Source organism: Colobus angolensis, unplaced genomic scaffold (genome assembly GCF_000951035.1).
Source record: "Colobus angolensis palliatus isolate OR3802 unplaced genomic scaffold, Cang.pa_1.0 Scaffold40, whole genome shotgun sequence".
NCBI classification, from domain to species: Eukaryota; Metazoa; Chordata; class Mammalia; order Primates; family Cercopithecidae; genus Colobus; species Colobus angolensis.
The window spans coordinates 2,152,047-2,165,569 of NW_012117377.1; the positions used below are offsets into that span (position 1 = coordinate 2,152,047).

The 13,523-nt window shown below is 38.0% G+C and overlaps 1 protein-coding gene across 1 annotated transcript in view; it reads left to right on the forward strand.

Moving 5' to 3' along the window:
* FMN2 (formin 2) overlaps positions 1 to 13,523 on the forward strand; it is a 396,271-nt gene that overhangs the window by 247,288 nt on the left and 135,460 nt on the right. The window contains exons 14-15 of the mRNA XM_011955768.1: positions 329 to 388; positions 551 to 671. Of these exons, the coding sequence (XP_011811158.1) occupies positions 329 to 388; positions 551 to 671 (181 nt within the window). The remainder of the gene's footprint in view (positions 1 to 328; positions 389 to 550; positions 672 to 13,523) is intronic.

The following is a 13,523-nucleotide window of genomic DNA, read 5'->3' on the forward strand; positions in this document are numbered from 1 at the left end:
TCAAACAAAACAATAAGAACACAAAATAATAAAATATACAAGACATGAGCTAAATTTCTAATTGCGGGGGCTAACAATTGGAAAGTATTTACAGTTTAGACTTTGCCCCTAAATAGCTGTGCTAAGATTGGAACACTGGGGAGAAAAATCTTTTAAGCCATCAAATTCCTTAGACACAATGGCCAAGACCATTCAAAATGTAAAATTTTACATTTCATTCCAAATGTTCTCATGTATATACATGAATTTACTAGAATATTTTTTGGTAACACTTTATATTTAATTAGTTAAAAAATATATTGTCACTGACTTTGGTCTTTCTGCCTAGGACAATAGCAGAAGCCTTTTGTCATATATTGTTTCGTATTATCTCCGAAATTTTGATGAGGTAAGACAATTTTTACATCTAGTCATATTCCATTATTCTTTATTTGTTGGATGATTTGGCAGTACTTTTTGTTGTTGTTTTTGTTTTGGAGATACCTGCTATTGTTCTTTTTTATATTGATAACCAATTTCTTTGAATATAATGGGGTTTTTTGTTCATTAGGATGCTGGAAAGGAACAGTGCCTCTTTCCACTGCCAGAACCCCAGGACCTTTTCCAGGCCTCGCAGATGAAGTTTGAAGATTTTCAAAAAGATCTCAGAAAACTGAAGAAAGATTTGAAAGGTAACTTAAAATCCTGAACTCATGTTTTCTGTTTATGCTTTTTTAATGAGAGAAGGCAGACTTTTCAATGTTTTTAAAGAAAAGTAATCTTTTTTATCTTTATAGAACTAAATGTGTGTGTGTGTGGCAAAAGAACAATTTTGCCTATATTCTTTGGTTGTTTAAAACATTATGTGTGTCAAAAATTTGGTTATTAAGTAATATCTTGGTTATTTCAGTTAATAATCTGTTTTGTCAGGAATAAGTTTACATTTTGTTTTCATTTTATAACCAAGAACATTTGGGTATTGGTCGTGTCATGGTTGGATACAAATTATGTCATTGTTATAATAGAAGATAAATAGTCCCTCCCCATTTTCCCTTGGTGTACTTGCCCAAGATTTCCTGGCTTATGAACTTTCCTGGGAACAAAATATCTTCTACTTAAAAACCACATGCAAGTATATTGTTTTATTACCAATCAAGCTTTATATAAATTTATTTTGAAGAACAATAGGCTGAAAATTTTCAAATTTCTAAATTAAAAGTAGCATTTACAAAAAAGCAAATAGTTTGCAGATTTTTTTATTTTGTAAATAAAATTCCTGCTACCCCCTTTTCTTGATATTCTTATTGAGTTGTGAACACCTCAGCTATCTGTTTCAGCTTCTTTCTTGCTGTATTACATAGAGATAAGGAGTAAATACATTTACCTGAGCTTTTCATTTGATACTATACGAGAAGAAAAGGCCTGGTTACCCCTGTCCAGAAACCAAAAAACATAGAACTTTTTAAGAGACTCCCAATTTTGAGATATGTTTATCTAAAGATACTGATCTGTAATCAAATTCATAGAGTTGTTATATTCTAGTCACAGATGTTTTAAAATGGATTTCAGTGAGCATAGGGACATATGTAGTATGCTTATGGTTCTTATATATTCAACAACGTTTGTTACGGACCTGGCCCCTATCAGACATTTGCTAGGTGCTGTGGATCCACAAAGGTTACAGTCATCGCTGTTGAAGAGGGCTGAAATTCTGTCAACTAGACGTACCCTGTTGGAGCCTTAGAAGTTGGTGCTCATTGGCTGAGGCCAAGAAAGACTGCCTTGACTTGCTCTGTTTTTCATACAATAATAATAAATAAAACTATATTGCATCTGTATAATATTATGGTACTGTGCATTTTAAGCTAAGAGCGAATTCTTAAAGCAACAGAAAAAAAAAACACTCATGCTATAGTATTATACTTCAACCTGAAGACCGGCATCTTGGTTTGCTTATGAAATATACACACATTATGAGGTGGTGCTAGAGGCATTTCTAGGGCATCGGGAAAATACTTCCCACTTCAATCAATAGTTCAGTCTCGTAAAGTAGGATTTCATAGTTTACAGGTGATTTGATGAAGGAGCGGAATGGGTGACGCTATTATCGGGATATCAGGATTTATGTTTGCTTTCTGGAGTTGCATCACTTTGGAATGTTATCCCACTTTCTTAAGATAAATACACAACTTCTTACTATAGGCATTAAATATACATGTAACTATGAAAATGGCAAGTTCTCGCAAGACTTGGAGCTAAAAAGAAAGACCTACCTAACACCAGATAGTGGGCTTGAAAAGGACAAGCAGCCAGCCGGGCACAGTGGCTCACGCTTGTAATCCCAGCACTTTGGGAGGCCAAGGCAGGCGGATCACTTGAGGTTGGCAGTTCTTGACCAGCCTGACCAATATGAAGAAAACCCGTCTCTACTAAAAATACAAAGTATCCAAGCGTGGTGGCGCATGCCTGTAATCCCAGTTACTTGGGAGGCTGAGGCAGGAGACTCGCTTGAACCCAGGAGGCAGAGGTTGCAGTGAGCCGAGATCGCACCATTGTACTTCAGCCTGGGCAACAAGAGCGAAACTCCATCCAAAAAAAAAAAAAAAAAAAAAAGAAAGAAAGAAAAAGACAAGCAGCCAGTGCCTCTGAATACTATTTTAACGTCTGCGTTTGCCAACTCCAAGTGCTAGGTGCCTACATTTGGTAGCACAGAAGATGAGATATTGAAGGAGCATCTTAGCAATTTTTGAGTACCTCAGAGTTTAAAGAGAGGATTTTAACCCTGAAAGTTTACACTTTATATCAGGGAAAGATGAACTTATCTTTCAGATAACATCCGACCTATGGCCTTGGTCAACAACGGATCACATTGGCCTGGCACAGTATTTTCCTCAGTCTGAACACAGCTTGTTACAATTTGATAGAATTGTTGAAATGGGGAGTCTCATGACCAAATGAATGTAGAAACTGCTAAGTTAAAGTTAAAAGAACTTCATGGTATCCTCCAGAAAAAAAAAAAAAAAAAATAGAGGGGGTTGCAATTGTCCCATTCATTACAGAGCACTTTTTTCACAGAATCTCTGGTGTGTTCTGTAGTCACTGAAACGTATTTTGAGAAATGCAAGGCTGGGGTACTGTGTTAGGAACAGAAGAATGGCATTTACCTTTGAGGAGCTTACAGGGAAGGTTGGAGAAATGATACTATAGTTGATGAAATAATGTAATTATATATTACTCTTCTTAAAAAATGGAATCAGCTTGAAGAGCTATTTACAAAGCTGTCCAACTCTGAGGATTTAAAACTGACAAATCATAATTTACCTCATTTTTTTTTTTTTTTTGCTTTTCTAAAATGTGGGGTTTTCCATGAAAAACAAGATGTTTTATGACACGAGGAAGGAAATCTTACAGACTGAAATATAAATTCAGTTACTGGGAAATAAAGATATATCCAAATGTAGAATTTCATATCAACAACGCATGAAATCTGCCTCATGTCCTTTTTAGGAATGAGAGGGATATAAATAGATATGTACGTCCATCTGACTAAATGGGAGTCAAATGGAAAATTATTGGATTATGTTATTTTAGGAACAATTGCTTTGAAATAATGTCTACTTTGATCAAAGTAGCCTATTAAAAATGATTCTTTTTCTTTTTCTTTTCTTTCTTTTTGTTTTTTTGACAGTCTTGCTCTGTTGCCCAGGCTGGAGTGCAGTCGCACAATCTCGGCTCACTGCAACCTCCGCCTCCCCACCTCCTGGGTTCAAGCAATTCTTTTGCCTCAGCCTCCCAAGTAGCTGGGATTACAGGCACATGCCACCACTTCCAGCTAATTTTTTGTATTTCTAGTAGAGACAGAGTTTTGCCTTGTTGGCCAGGCTGGTCTTGAACTCCTGACAAAAATGATTCCTTCTACATGATCAAGTGAGGGCATTCATTTCATATAGCCACATTTTGTTCCCCAAAGGCAAGTTGTTATAAAAAGGTTTAGAAAATAAGATAATATATATAAAGCATTTCTCTCAATACCTTTCATACAATAAATATCCAATAAATCTTGGCCATTCATAATAAGGTAAACATAGAATAAGCAGTGTGATTAGTTTGATAAAGACAGATAAGCAATAATCATAGTAGCTCATCTACTGGCTCTAGCACTTCTGTTTCTGCTTAGAGACTTGGTTTTTATTTCTAAGGAAAGGCTGAAAAATAATGTGTTATGGCTCAGACATTTTAATGAGACAACTGAATCTCATTTTAGCATTTTATAATAACATCCACTGTGTTTAGTTTCTCTGCTCACTCCCAAGATTTCCATATTTCCTCAGGGTGCTTCCCTGCCTTTCTTAGCTCAGTGACTTGTAGTTCGTTAAGCAACCTGATCTGCTTTTGATCTCTTCTGGCTGTCAGCAGCTTTCCTTGATGTAGTCATGCCAAATGATGACTCTGTTCCAGTGCATTTCTTGAATAGGAATTGTAGCATTTGCCACATGACTTAAATCAACTCAACATGCACAGAGCATTGAGTAATTAAGTTACCGGAACTGGACGAGAATCTTCTCATGCAAGTTCTTCTCTGTATCCTCTTTCTTTCTGTTCTTCCTCCCTGCACTCACACACACTGTCTCTCTCTTTTCAATATCTGAGTTGAAAACAAGTTTAAAATTCATTAACTATACCTTCAAGGGGAAGCAATGTCCATGTCCAGAGATTTATAGGAAAACCCAATTCTCAAATTTGTTTATGTTTTGTCTTTGGCTTACAGCTACCACTTTGTAACTGTTACATGTAAATTGTTCATTTCTGATATTTCCTTTTTTCCCCTTATGTTTGAGGAGAGGAAACAAATAAGTTTTTTTAAAACTAATATTTTACAGTAGTCCTCCCCGCCCATCCAATTCTTGACTTTCCTTGGTTTCAGTTACCCACAGTCAACCTTGATCCAAAAATATTAAGTGGAAAATTTCAGAAATAAATACTTCATATATTTTGCATTGGGCACCGTTCTGAGTGGTATGATGAACTCTCCCGCCCTCTACCTTCATCCTGGCACGTGGATCCTCGCTCAGTTCAGCATATTCTTGCTGTATACACTACCCACCTGTTCGTCACTTACGACAGTGGTCCCCAAGCTTTTTGGCAATAGGGACCAGTTTCATGGAAGACAGTTTTTCCATGGACAAGCCAGGGAGATGGTTTCAGGATGATTGAAGCACATTGCATTTATTGTGCACTTTACATCTATTATAATTGCATTGTAATATATAATAAATTAATTATACAACTCACTATAATGTAGAATCAGTGGAAGCCCTAAACTTCTTTTTCTGCAGCTAGATGGTCCCATCTGGGAGTGATGGGAGGCAGTGACAGATCATCAGACATGAGATTCTCCTAAGGAGCACACAACCTAGATCCCGCACATGCGCAGTTCACAGTAGGGTTCTGGCTCCTATGAGAGTCTAACGCTGCCGCTGATCTGACAGGAGGCAGAGCTCAGGCGGTAATGCTTGTGATGAGGAGCGGCTGTAAATACAGATGAAACTTTGCTTGCTCGCTGGCCACTCACCTCCTGCTGGGTCGCCCGGCTCCTAACAGGCCACAGACCAGTACCCGTCTGTGGTCTAGGGGTTGAGGACCCCTGACTTAGGAGCCATCTTGGTTATCAGATCAACAGATCACAAAAAGGGTGAGTATAGTATGATAAAATGTTTTGAGACAGAGAGACCACATGCATGGAACTTTTAGAGTATATTGTTATAACTGTTCTATAATTATTATTTTTAATCTCTTACTGTGCCTAGTTTATAAATTAAGCTATAGCATAAGTATGTATGTATAGGAAAAAGCATAGTATATATAGGTTTCAGTACCATCTGCTGCTCCAAGCATCCACTGGGGATCTTGGAAGGTATTCTCCATGGATAAGCCAATACTACTGTTTTATGATTTTTTTAATTAAAAAAAATTATTGAGGTAAAATATAAAATTTACCATCTTTACCATTTTTAAGTTATATTTTAATATTAATATCTATTTAGCATAGGAACTTTAGACTACCTCAAAAAATGTAGAGAAGAAAACATTTGTATTTCTATAGTTCAATGATAAATAATTCTTATATTTCTGTTTATATCTGGTAGGTGAGTGTTTATCACATGTGCATACATATATGAATTATTCTATTGGGATCATGGTGCACATAAGTTTTGCAATTTTTGTTCACTCATTTTCTGGTTTATACTAGGATAATTTAATTTTATTTATTTACATATATTCTATTAATATTTTCTTTCTGGTTGTCTATTTGATAAATTTTTAAATATTCTTTTCCTAACACCTCCAATAAAATTTAAGAAAATGTACACAGTATTCCTGTTAGTTTACTGGGTAATCCTAAATGTTAACATATTTTGTAAACTATACAATTTTATAACTTGCTATAAATTTATGTAGTATATTTATTCTTCTAAATAAAATGAATGTTTTAGAACATTCTAACTAGCAATTGAACTCCTTCTACTTTCTTTTCAATTTTTTTCCAGACTTTGGGTACTATCATTTTTCTTAAAAACATTACTGCTGTTTAATAATTATTAGGTAATAACATTTATGAATATATTTAAATAATTACTGTGGTATCATTGTTGCATCTCATACTCCCGCCCCGCCTTGAGCTTCACATTTGGTGTTCTTTCAGTGCGAGTGGGTGGGTGTTAAACTTGGTCCAGGCCAGGCGCGGTAACTCACGCCTGTAATCCCAGCACTTTGGGAGGCCAAGGCGGGTGGATTGCTTGAGGTCAGGAGTTCAAGACCAGCCTGACCAACATGGTGAAACCCCATCTCTACTAAAAATACAAAAATGAGCCAGATATGGTGGTGGGCGCCTATAATGCCAGCTACCTGGGAGGCTGAGGCAGGAGAATTGCTTGAACCTGGAAGGCAGAGGTTACAGTGAGTGGAGATCGTACCACTGCACTTCAGCCTGGGCGACAGAGCAAGACTCCATCTCAAACTGAAAAAAGTTGTTCCCCCTTGTTTTGGAATGATAGTTTCACCAGAAATAGAGTTCTAGACTGACTGACTTTTCATTAGTATTTTGAAGATATTTTTGTTTTCTTCTGGCACCTCTTATTACTGATAGATGTGTTTTCAATAATTTTCATTCTTTTGTAGATAAGCTGTCTTCTCTCTGATGACTTATATAATTTTCTTATTGTCTTTATTCATTTTGGCTTTCCTTGGATATGTGTGGTATGAATATATTCTTTTAAATTTTTTTGTATTGCTCTGTACTTAGAGCTTCCTGTTAAAATACTGATGGCTTCCTTAATGTGTAGAAAAATTTCTCAGCCACTGTCTGCCCAAGTATTACTTCACTTTTCTCTTTTTTCCTGAAACTCCTTTTAGATGTACATTGGTCTAATTCCTTTGCCCCTTGATCTAATCCCCATGTCTCCTAACATCTCTTTCATATGTTTAAAATCACCTTCCACCTTTTGCTATTATCTTCCTGCATTCCTCATCATTATCTTCTAGTTCATTCATTGTCTCTTGACTCCGTTAATTCTAATGTTTATGTTATCAATGCAGTTACTTTAAATCATAATGATTCTTGTTTCCAAGAGTTCTAATACGTTTTTATCATATTCATTTTGCCTCTAATTTCCTATTCTTGTTTTGGATATTTATCTTCCTTTCATCTCATTGATATTTGTAAAAATATATTAAAGTCCTTTTCAGCTTTTGTTTCATCTGAAATGAATTCATCTTTCACTTAGTGATTTTTGTAAGTTGTCTTTCAGAGTCACTAGTTTCCTATGTGGTGTTAGAATGATGATTTTTATAAAGGTGTCAAGTTCACAATTGCAGATTGAACTGTTCATTCTATTCTTTACCCCCTTCTCACTACTGCACTTGACTAGTCTTTTAAAAAAAAAAAGTCAGGAAATTATGGCCTATGGGCTAAGCCTGTCCTCTTTTGTAAATAAAATTCAGTTGAACACAGCCATGGCCAATCATATACATATTAGCTATGACTGTGTTTGTGTTACAACTGCAGAGTTGAAGAATTGTGATAGAGACCTATCAGTGAATGTGTCCCTCCCTGACTCCCTTCTCCTGACCCCCAAAATCGTTCACTGTCTTTTGATGTTTTTTTCAATTGCTTTAACTTGGCCTGCCTTTGGTACCCAAGTCACAACCAAAGCTTCTAGCAGCAGCACAGAGCTCCTGCCCTGTGGACATATTAGGTTTATTGTAGATCCAGTCTCCACACTAGTGAATGACCTGACTGGGGTCTGGGCTGGGAAGCTCTGGCTACTTACTCTTGCTGCCCCAGGCATAGAGTTGCATGTGGGCTACAGCCCTAGGAAGCTGTGAATTGTAGGTGTTTTCATCCTCCTTGCATGAGTTTGGGAGACCAGTTACCACTCTGGGTTTCCAGTAGAGAGACTGGTTCCTTTCCCTCCTATCTATTCTGTCCCATCCCCAGTCCCCACATAAGCCAAGATCTTTACTTATTCCTCCACAATCGCAGTTCGGTGACTTCTACTTCTGCCCTGTTTATTAACTTGGGCTCCTCTACTATTTCTGGTCCAAGGAGATATTTACATTTTTTAAAAGCATACTATGTCTGCTTAGTTTCCTCTTTATATGTTACCATTCACTGCTCTGTGTTTTCAACAGAGGGAAAGCTCAGGCTATAAATTCATTGTAAGTTCTGTTTGACTGGACTTCTGTATTCACCTTTATATCTTACATTTTTCCTCACTGAAAATTATAGCAGAAACGTTTTTCCATAGTATTTAATATACTTCAAAAACTACTTAGGATGGTTTCATAATTCATCTCATGAATGTGCTATAATTTAGTGAGTAATTTGATTCTTGTAGGAAATTAGACTCCTCCCAGTTTTCACTACTCTTAAGTATATCATGTTGGACATTCTTATTCATAGCCCTTTTAAAAGTTGTATCTCTGGTTGTTTCTTTAATATAGATTCAGATTTATAATTACTGGATCAAAGGCAATGAACATTTTTTCAAGTTCTCAATATTATCAAATGTTATAAAAATGCTTTCTAGAAGGAAAACTGGTTAATTTTAATGGGTGAGTTGTTTCTTAAAGTAAAACAGAATAATAAAATGTATGAAAGTTAGATTAGTATAGAATCTTAGAGACATTATGATCTCATACCTTAATCATGTAACAAATGTTTATTAAATTAACAGAAAATAAAAAGTAGATTCTTTCCTCATAGCTCATAGACTAAAAAGAGGACTGCTGATGATATGCATAACCACTACGCAGTATACATTTTTTTTCATTATATAGAAACACATTGGAAAATTATATTTAAATTGGACTTAGAAAGATCTGTCAAATTCTCCCAAGAGGAAAAAGAAATAGAATTTCAAGAATGGTAAAGAGCATGAGCAAAGTCACCCATCCTGTAACCATTTGGACTTTGATTATTTACTGGTCCCTGATCCCAGAAGTCTCTCAATTTATATCAGGTATATATCTAACAGATATAAAATATTCATACCTGAGATGGGACTCATTGCAGCAGAATTCACAACCAGGGTGAAGATTGTGCACATATGTGGTTTGAAAAAGCCTCCCAGCTGGTAATTCTGATATGTCTTTCAAAGTAACTTGCTATGACTACTCTGTATCACTATTTTACATGCATTAGCTCATCTAATCCCTATGCCATAGAGAGGATCATTAATCCTCTCTTTAGTGATTGGGTAACTGCAAGTTAGAGATAGTAAATACCCTACAAAAGGTCACATAGTGCAACCTGAGGCTGGATCTGGGCCTGAGGAAACTGATCCAGAGCTCACCCTTTTAGCTCAACACAAACACCGCTTCCTTTTGGGGTTCACTGCACAGAACCCTTCAGGGAAGGTTGAGAAGACAAACATACAAATATAATTGCACTGAAGTATAGTAACAACCGTGAGAAAGTAGGAGCAGGGGGCAGAGTGGGGAGTGAGCCTAATTCTGTCTAATTGGTTAGAACAGGCTTGAGTTAGGTAGTACCATGAGAATTGAATCATGAAGTATAAATACTTTACCAGATGAAAAAATTTATAGAAGGAAATTTGAATAGATGGGCCACCAAATTCAATGAGATGAAATTAATGTATCTTCGAATTTTGAGCAATCTGACATGATTCAAATACTGGCTGAGTAAAGAGAAGTGGAAAGCAAAAAAGACATAGATGTAGGTAGTGGGCAGATCAATCCCACATAGACAGGCAGGAAGATTCTGAGTGGACAAGGGGTGTGTGTTTGATGGAGGGGGGTGGTGTTGGAAAGGAAATGAAGGAGGAGACAGAGAGGCATTTCAGGCAGAGGAAATGTCCCAGTGCCCCAGCATTCTTAGAACACAGTGACCATGAGATGATAGAAAATGTTTTCTGATTATAGAAGCTCTACAAATTTGTATACTTTATAAGAAATTTTCATTTTACTCTAAATGCAGTATCCAGCCATTGAAAGATTCTACTGGGGGAAATGGAGTGATATGATTTATGTCTTGAAAGTACTGCTCTGGCAAGAGGAGAATTTGTGAGACTAGTTTGGAAGCAATTGTGATTTTGACAAAGGAGGGAGACAGAGGAGCTGGGAAGAGCTAAACAAATTTTTTTATTTTTAGGGACAGTCAGTGTTCTAGATAGTAACTGTTTAGAATTTTCTGTAATCTATGTAACGTATAAATGCTTCTTAATAAAATTGTGTCATTCCATGATGTCCTTCAAGTCAGTGGTATGTAGGTTACTGTGATGTTTTACTGTTTGAGATATTTGCATTTCTTTCTAGAAGATTTGAAAGAAACATTTTCATGTGTAATTTTTTTCCAGTTGATAAGCCTCAAGTATTTCTCTTTCTCCCCAATCCTTTCTCCACACAACATGCATGTGTACTCAACTTAAATCAACATTTTTCAGTATTCTTTGACTTTTTTAAACTATTAATCTCAAAATATGTATTACTTTGTGTGTGTCCGGAATTGGTTCCTTCTGGTGGGTTCTTGGTCTTGCTGACTTCAAGAGTGAAGCCATGGACCCTCGTGGTGAGTGTTACAGTTCTTAAAGATGGTGTGTCCAGAGTTTGTTCCTTCAGATGTTCAGATGTGTCCGGAGCTTCTTCCTTCTCATGGGTTCGTGGTCTTGCTGACTTCAGGAGTGAAGCCACAGACCTTTGCAGTGATGTTACAGCTCATAAAGGTAGTGCGAACCCAAAGAGTGAGCAGCAGCAGCAAGATTTATCATGAAGAGCGAAAGAACAAAGCTTCCACAGCGTGGAAGGGGACCCAAGCGGGTTGCTGCTGCTGGCCTGGGTGGCCAGCTTTTTTTCCCTTGTTTGACCCCACCCACGTCCTGCTGATTGGTCCATTTTACATAGTGCTGATTGGTCCATTTTACAGAGTGCTGATTGGTGCGTTTACAATCCTTTAGCTAGACAGAGCTGATTGGTGCATTTTTATAGAGTGCTGATTGGCGCGTTTACAGTCCTTTAGCTAGACACAGGGTGCTGATTGGTAGAGTAAGGATAGATTTTGTTATTTCTTGCAAACTGTCTGAGAAGTCCTTTGAGAGTGTGTGGTAGTAGGATAATACATGTTACACTGTTAACTTTTAGCAAACTTTACTTTTGTTGAAAACCTTGTTCTGGGATTTCAATTATTCTTTGCTATTAATAAGACCTGATTCAGCCCATATTAACTGAAAATTGGTATATTTGGCTCCTTCCTGATACTGTAAGTACTTTAAGGCTTGGCTGAGTGCAAACAACTCACAGGTTTGAGCAGATCAATTATTAGGCTATTTTCCTAACTCTGCTTCTACAAGAGTTTCCTTATCACTTACTGAATAACCATTGTGGCTTTTTCCCTTAATCACCCAGGAGGCACCATTTATTCTCCTGTCCTGAAGGGAGTTCCTCCTAGATCTGGTCGAACCTTTGTATGGTAATTAATTAAGATTTAGATCCCCTGATAGGAAACCTCCTGGGTTAAGGATTCTTGATAGGAAGGCTAGGGTTGTCAGTGGCCTCAGTGCTTTCGGGCTACGCCCTTGTTTACACCGACAACAAGGTGGTATTGGAGTGTTAAAGGGTCATGGAGAAGACCTTCAATGATCAATTAGAGGTTTTTAATTTACCCTGGCTTTTAAAGGAATAGGGGACGCTGTTGTTTCTTTACTACGTCCGTCTCTTTCTTTCTCTTTGGCTTCTTCTTTGTCTCTCTCTTTCTGACTCCCTCTTTGTCTGTCTCTTCCTCTCTTTCTCTCTCTCCCTCTCTGACTTACTGTCTCTTTCTCTCTTTCCTTTCTGCTGGTCTTTCCCTGCCTCTGCTAGCAACTTATGCTGCTATTCTCCCCTCTCCTTCCCCTTTTTGAAGGCTTCAGCGGCGTAAGACTGCCACCTCCTTAGGTTTTTGCACTGCTTGCAATAACTCCATGATTTCCTTGTGGTATTTAATGGAGTTTCCCCCAGAGGTTAGGAACTCCCTTTCCATATTGCAGCATGGGCACGTAGGATTAGATAAGCATACTTACTATCTGTAGCAGAGTCTCCCAGTTACAACTGAGGAGGTCTTACTGACTTCAGGAATGAAGCCACGGACCCTCGTGGTGAGTGTTACAGGCTGTCCCAGGATTCCTCGGATGGTAACAGATCACGAGAACAGTCGTCCAGGACAGGAGATTAATACTGAGAAAGCTGCGCCAGTGTCCAGGAGGAAGTCAGTTTCCTGGCCCTAATGGTTAAACGTACCCGGGGCTCAGTGAGGGTGATGACATGAACTGACACTTGCCCTAGGCACCTTCAGTCCTGTTGTTGGATCATCTGGTTGGGGGCTTCTGGCCAGAGAACCTTTGTCCTCTGGGGCAGTGCACCTTCCAGTGATTGCCGCGGCATAGTGGACATGGGCAAGGGGGCAGTTTGCTTCTTGTTGGACAATCTTTTTTAAAGTGTCCTTGTAAACCACACTGGTAACAAACCCTACCGGGTGATTGGCCTGCTCCATTTTCTGTCCTCTCTGAACCACCAAAGTTTGTTTGTCTGAGGGCCATGACTAAGGCTGTGGCCTTTCTCTGATCTTGCTTTTCCTTTTGACCTGTTCCTCTTGGTACCTATTATAGAACACCGAGGTTGCCAGGTTTAATAATGCCTCCAGATTTTTTTCAGGGTCCAGGGCTTGCTTTTGGAGCTTTCTCCTGATATCTGCGGCTGATTGGGTAAGAAACTTATATTTTAGGATCGATTGACCCTTGAGTGATTCAGATGACAGGGGAGTATATTTTCTTAAGGCTTCCCTTAGCCACTTGAGGAAGGCAGAAGGATTTTCTTTCTTTCCCTGAGTTATGCTGGACATCATTGAATAATTCATGGGCTTTTTCCTAATTCTCCTTAGTCCTTCTAGAACACAGGTCAACAGATGTTTGCAACTCCAGTCCCCATGATCTGAGTCGAGGTCCCAGTGGGGACCTATACTGGGGATGGCTTGCTGACTGGTAGGGAATTTG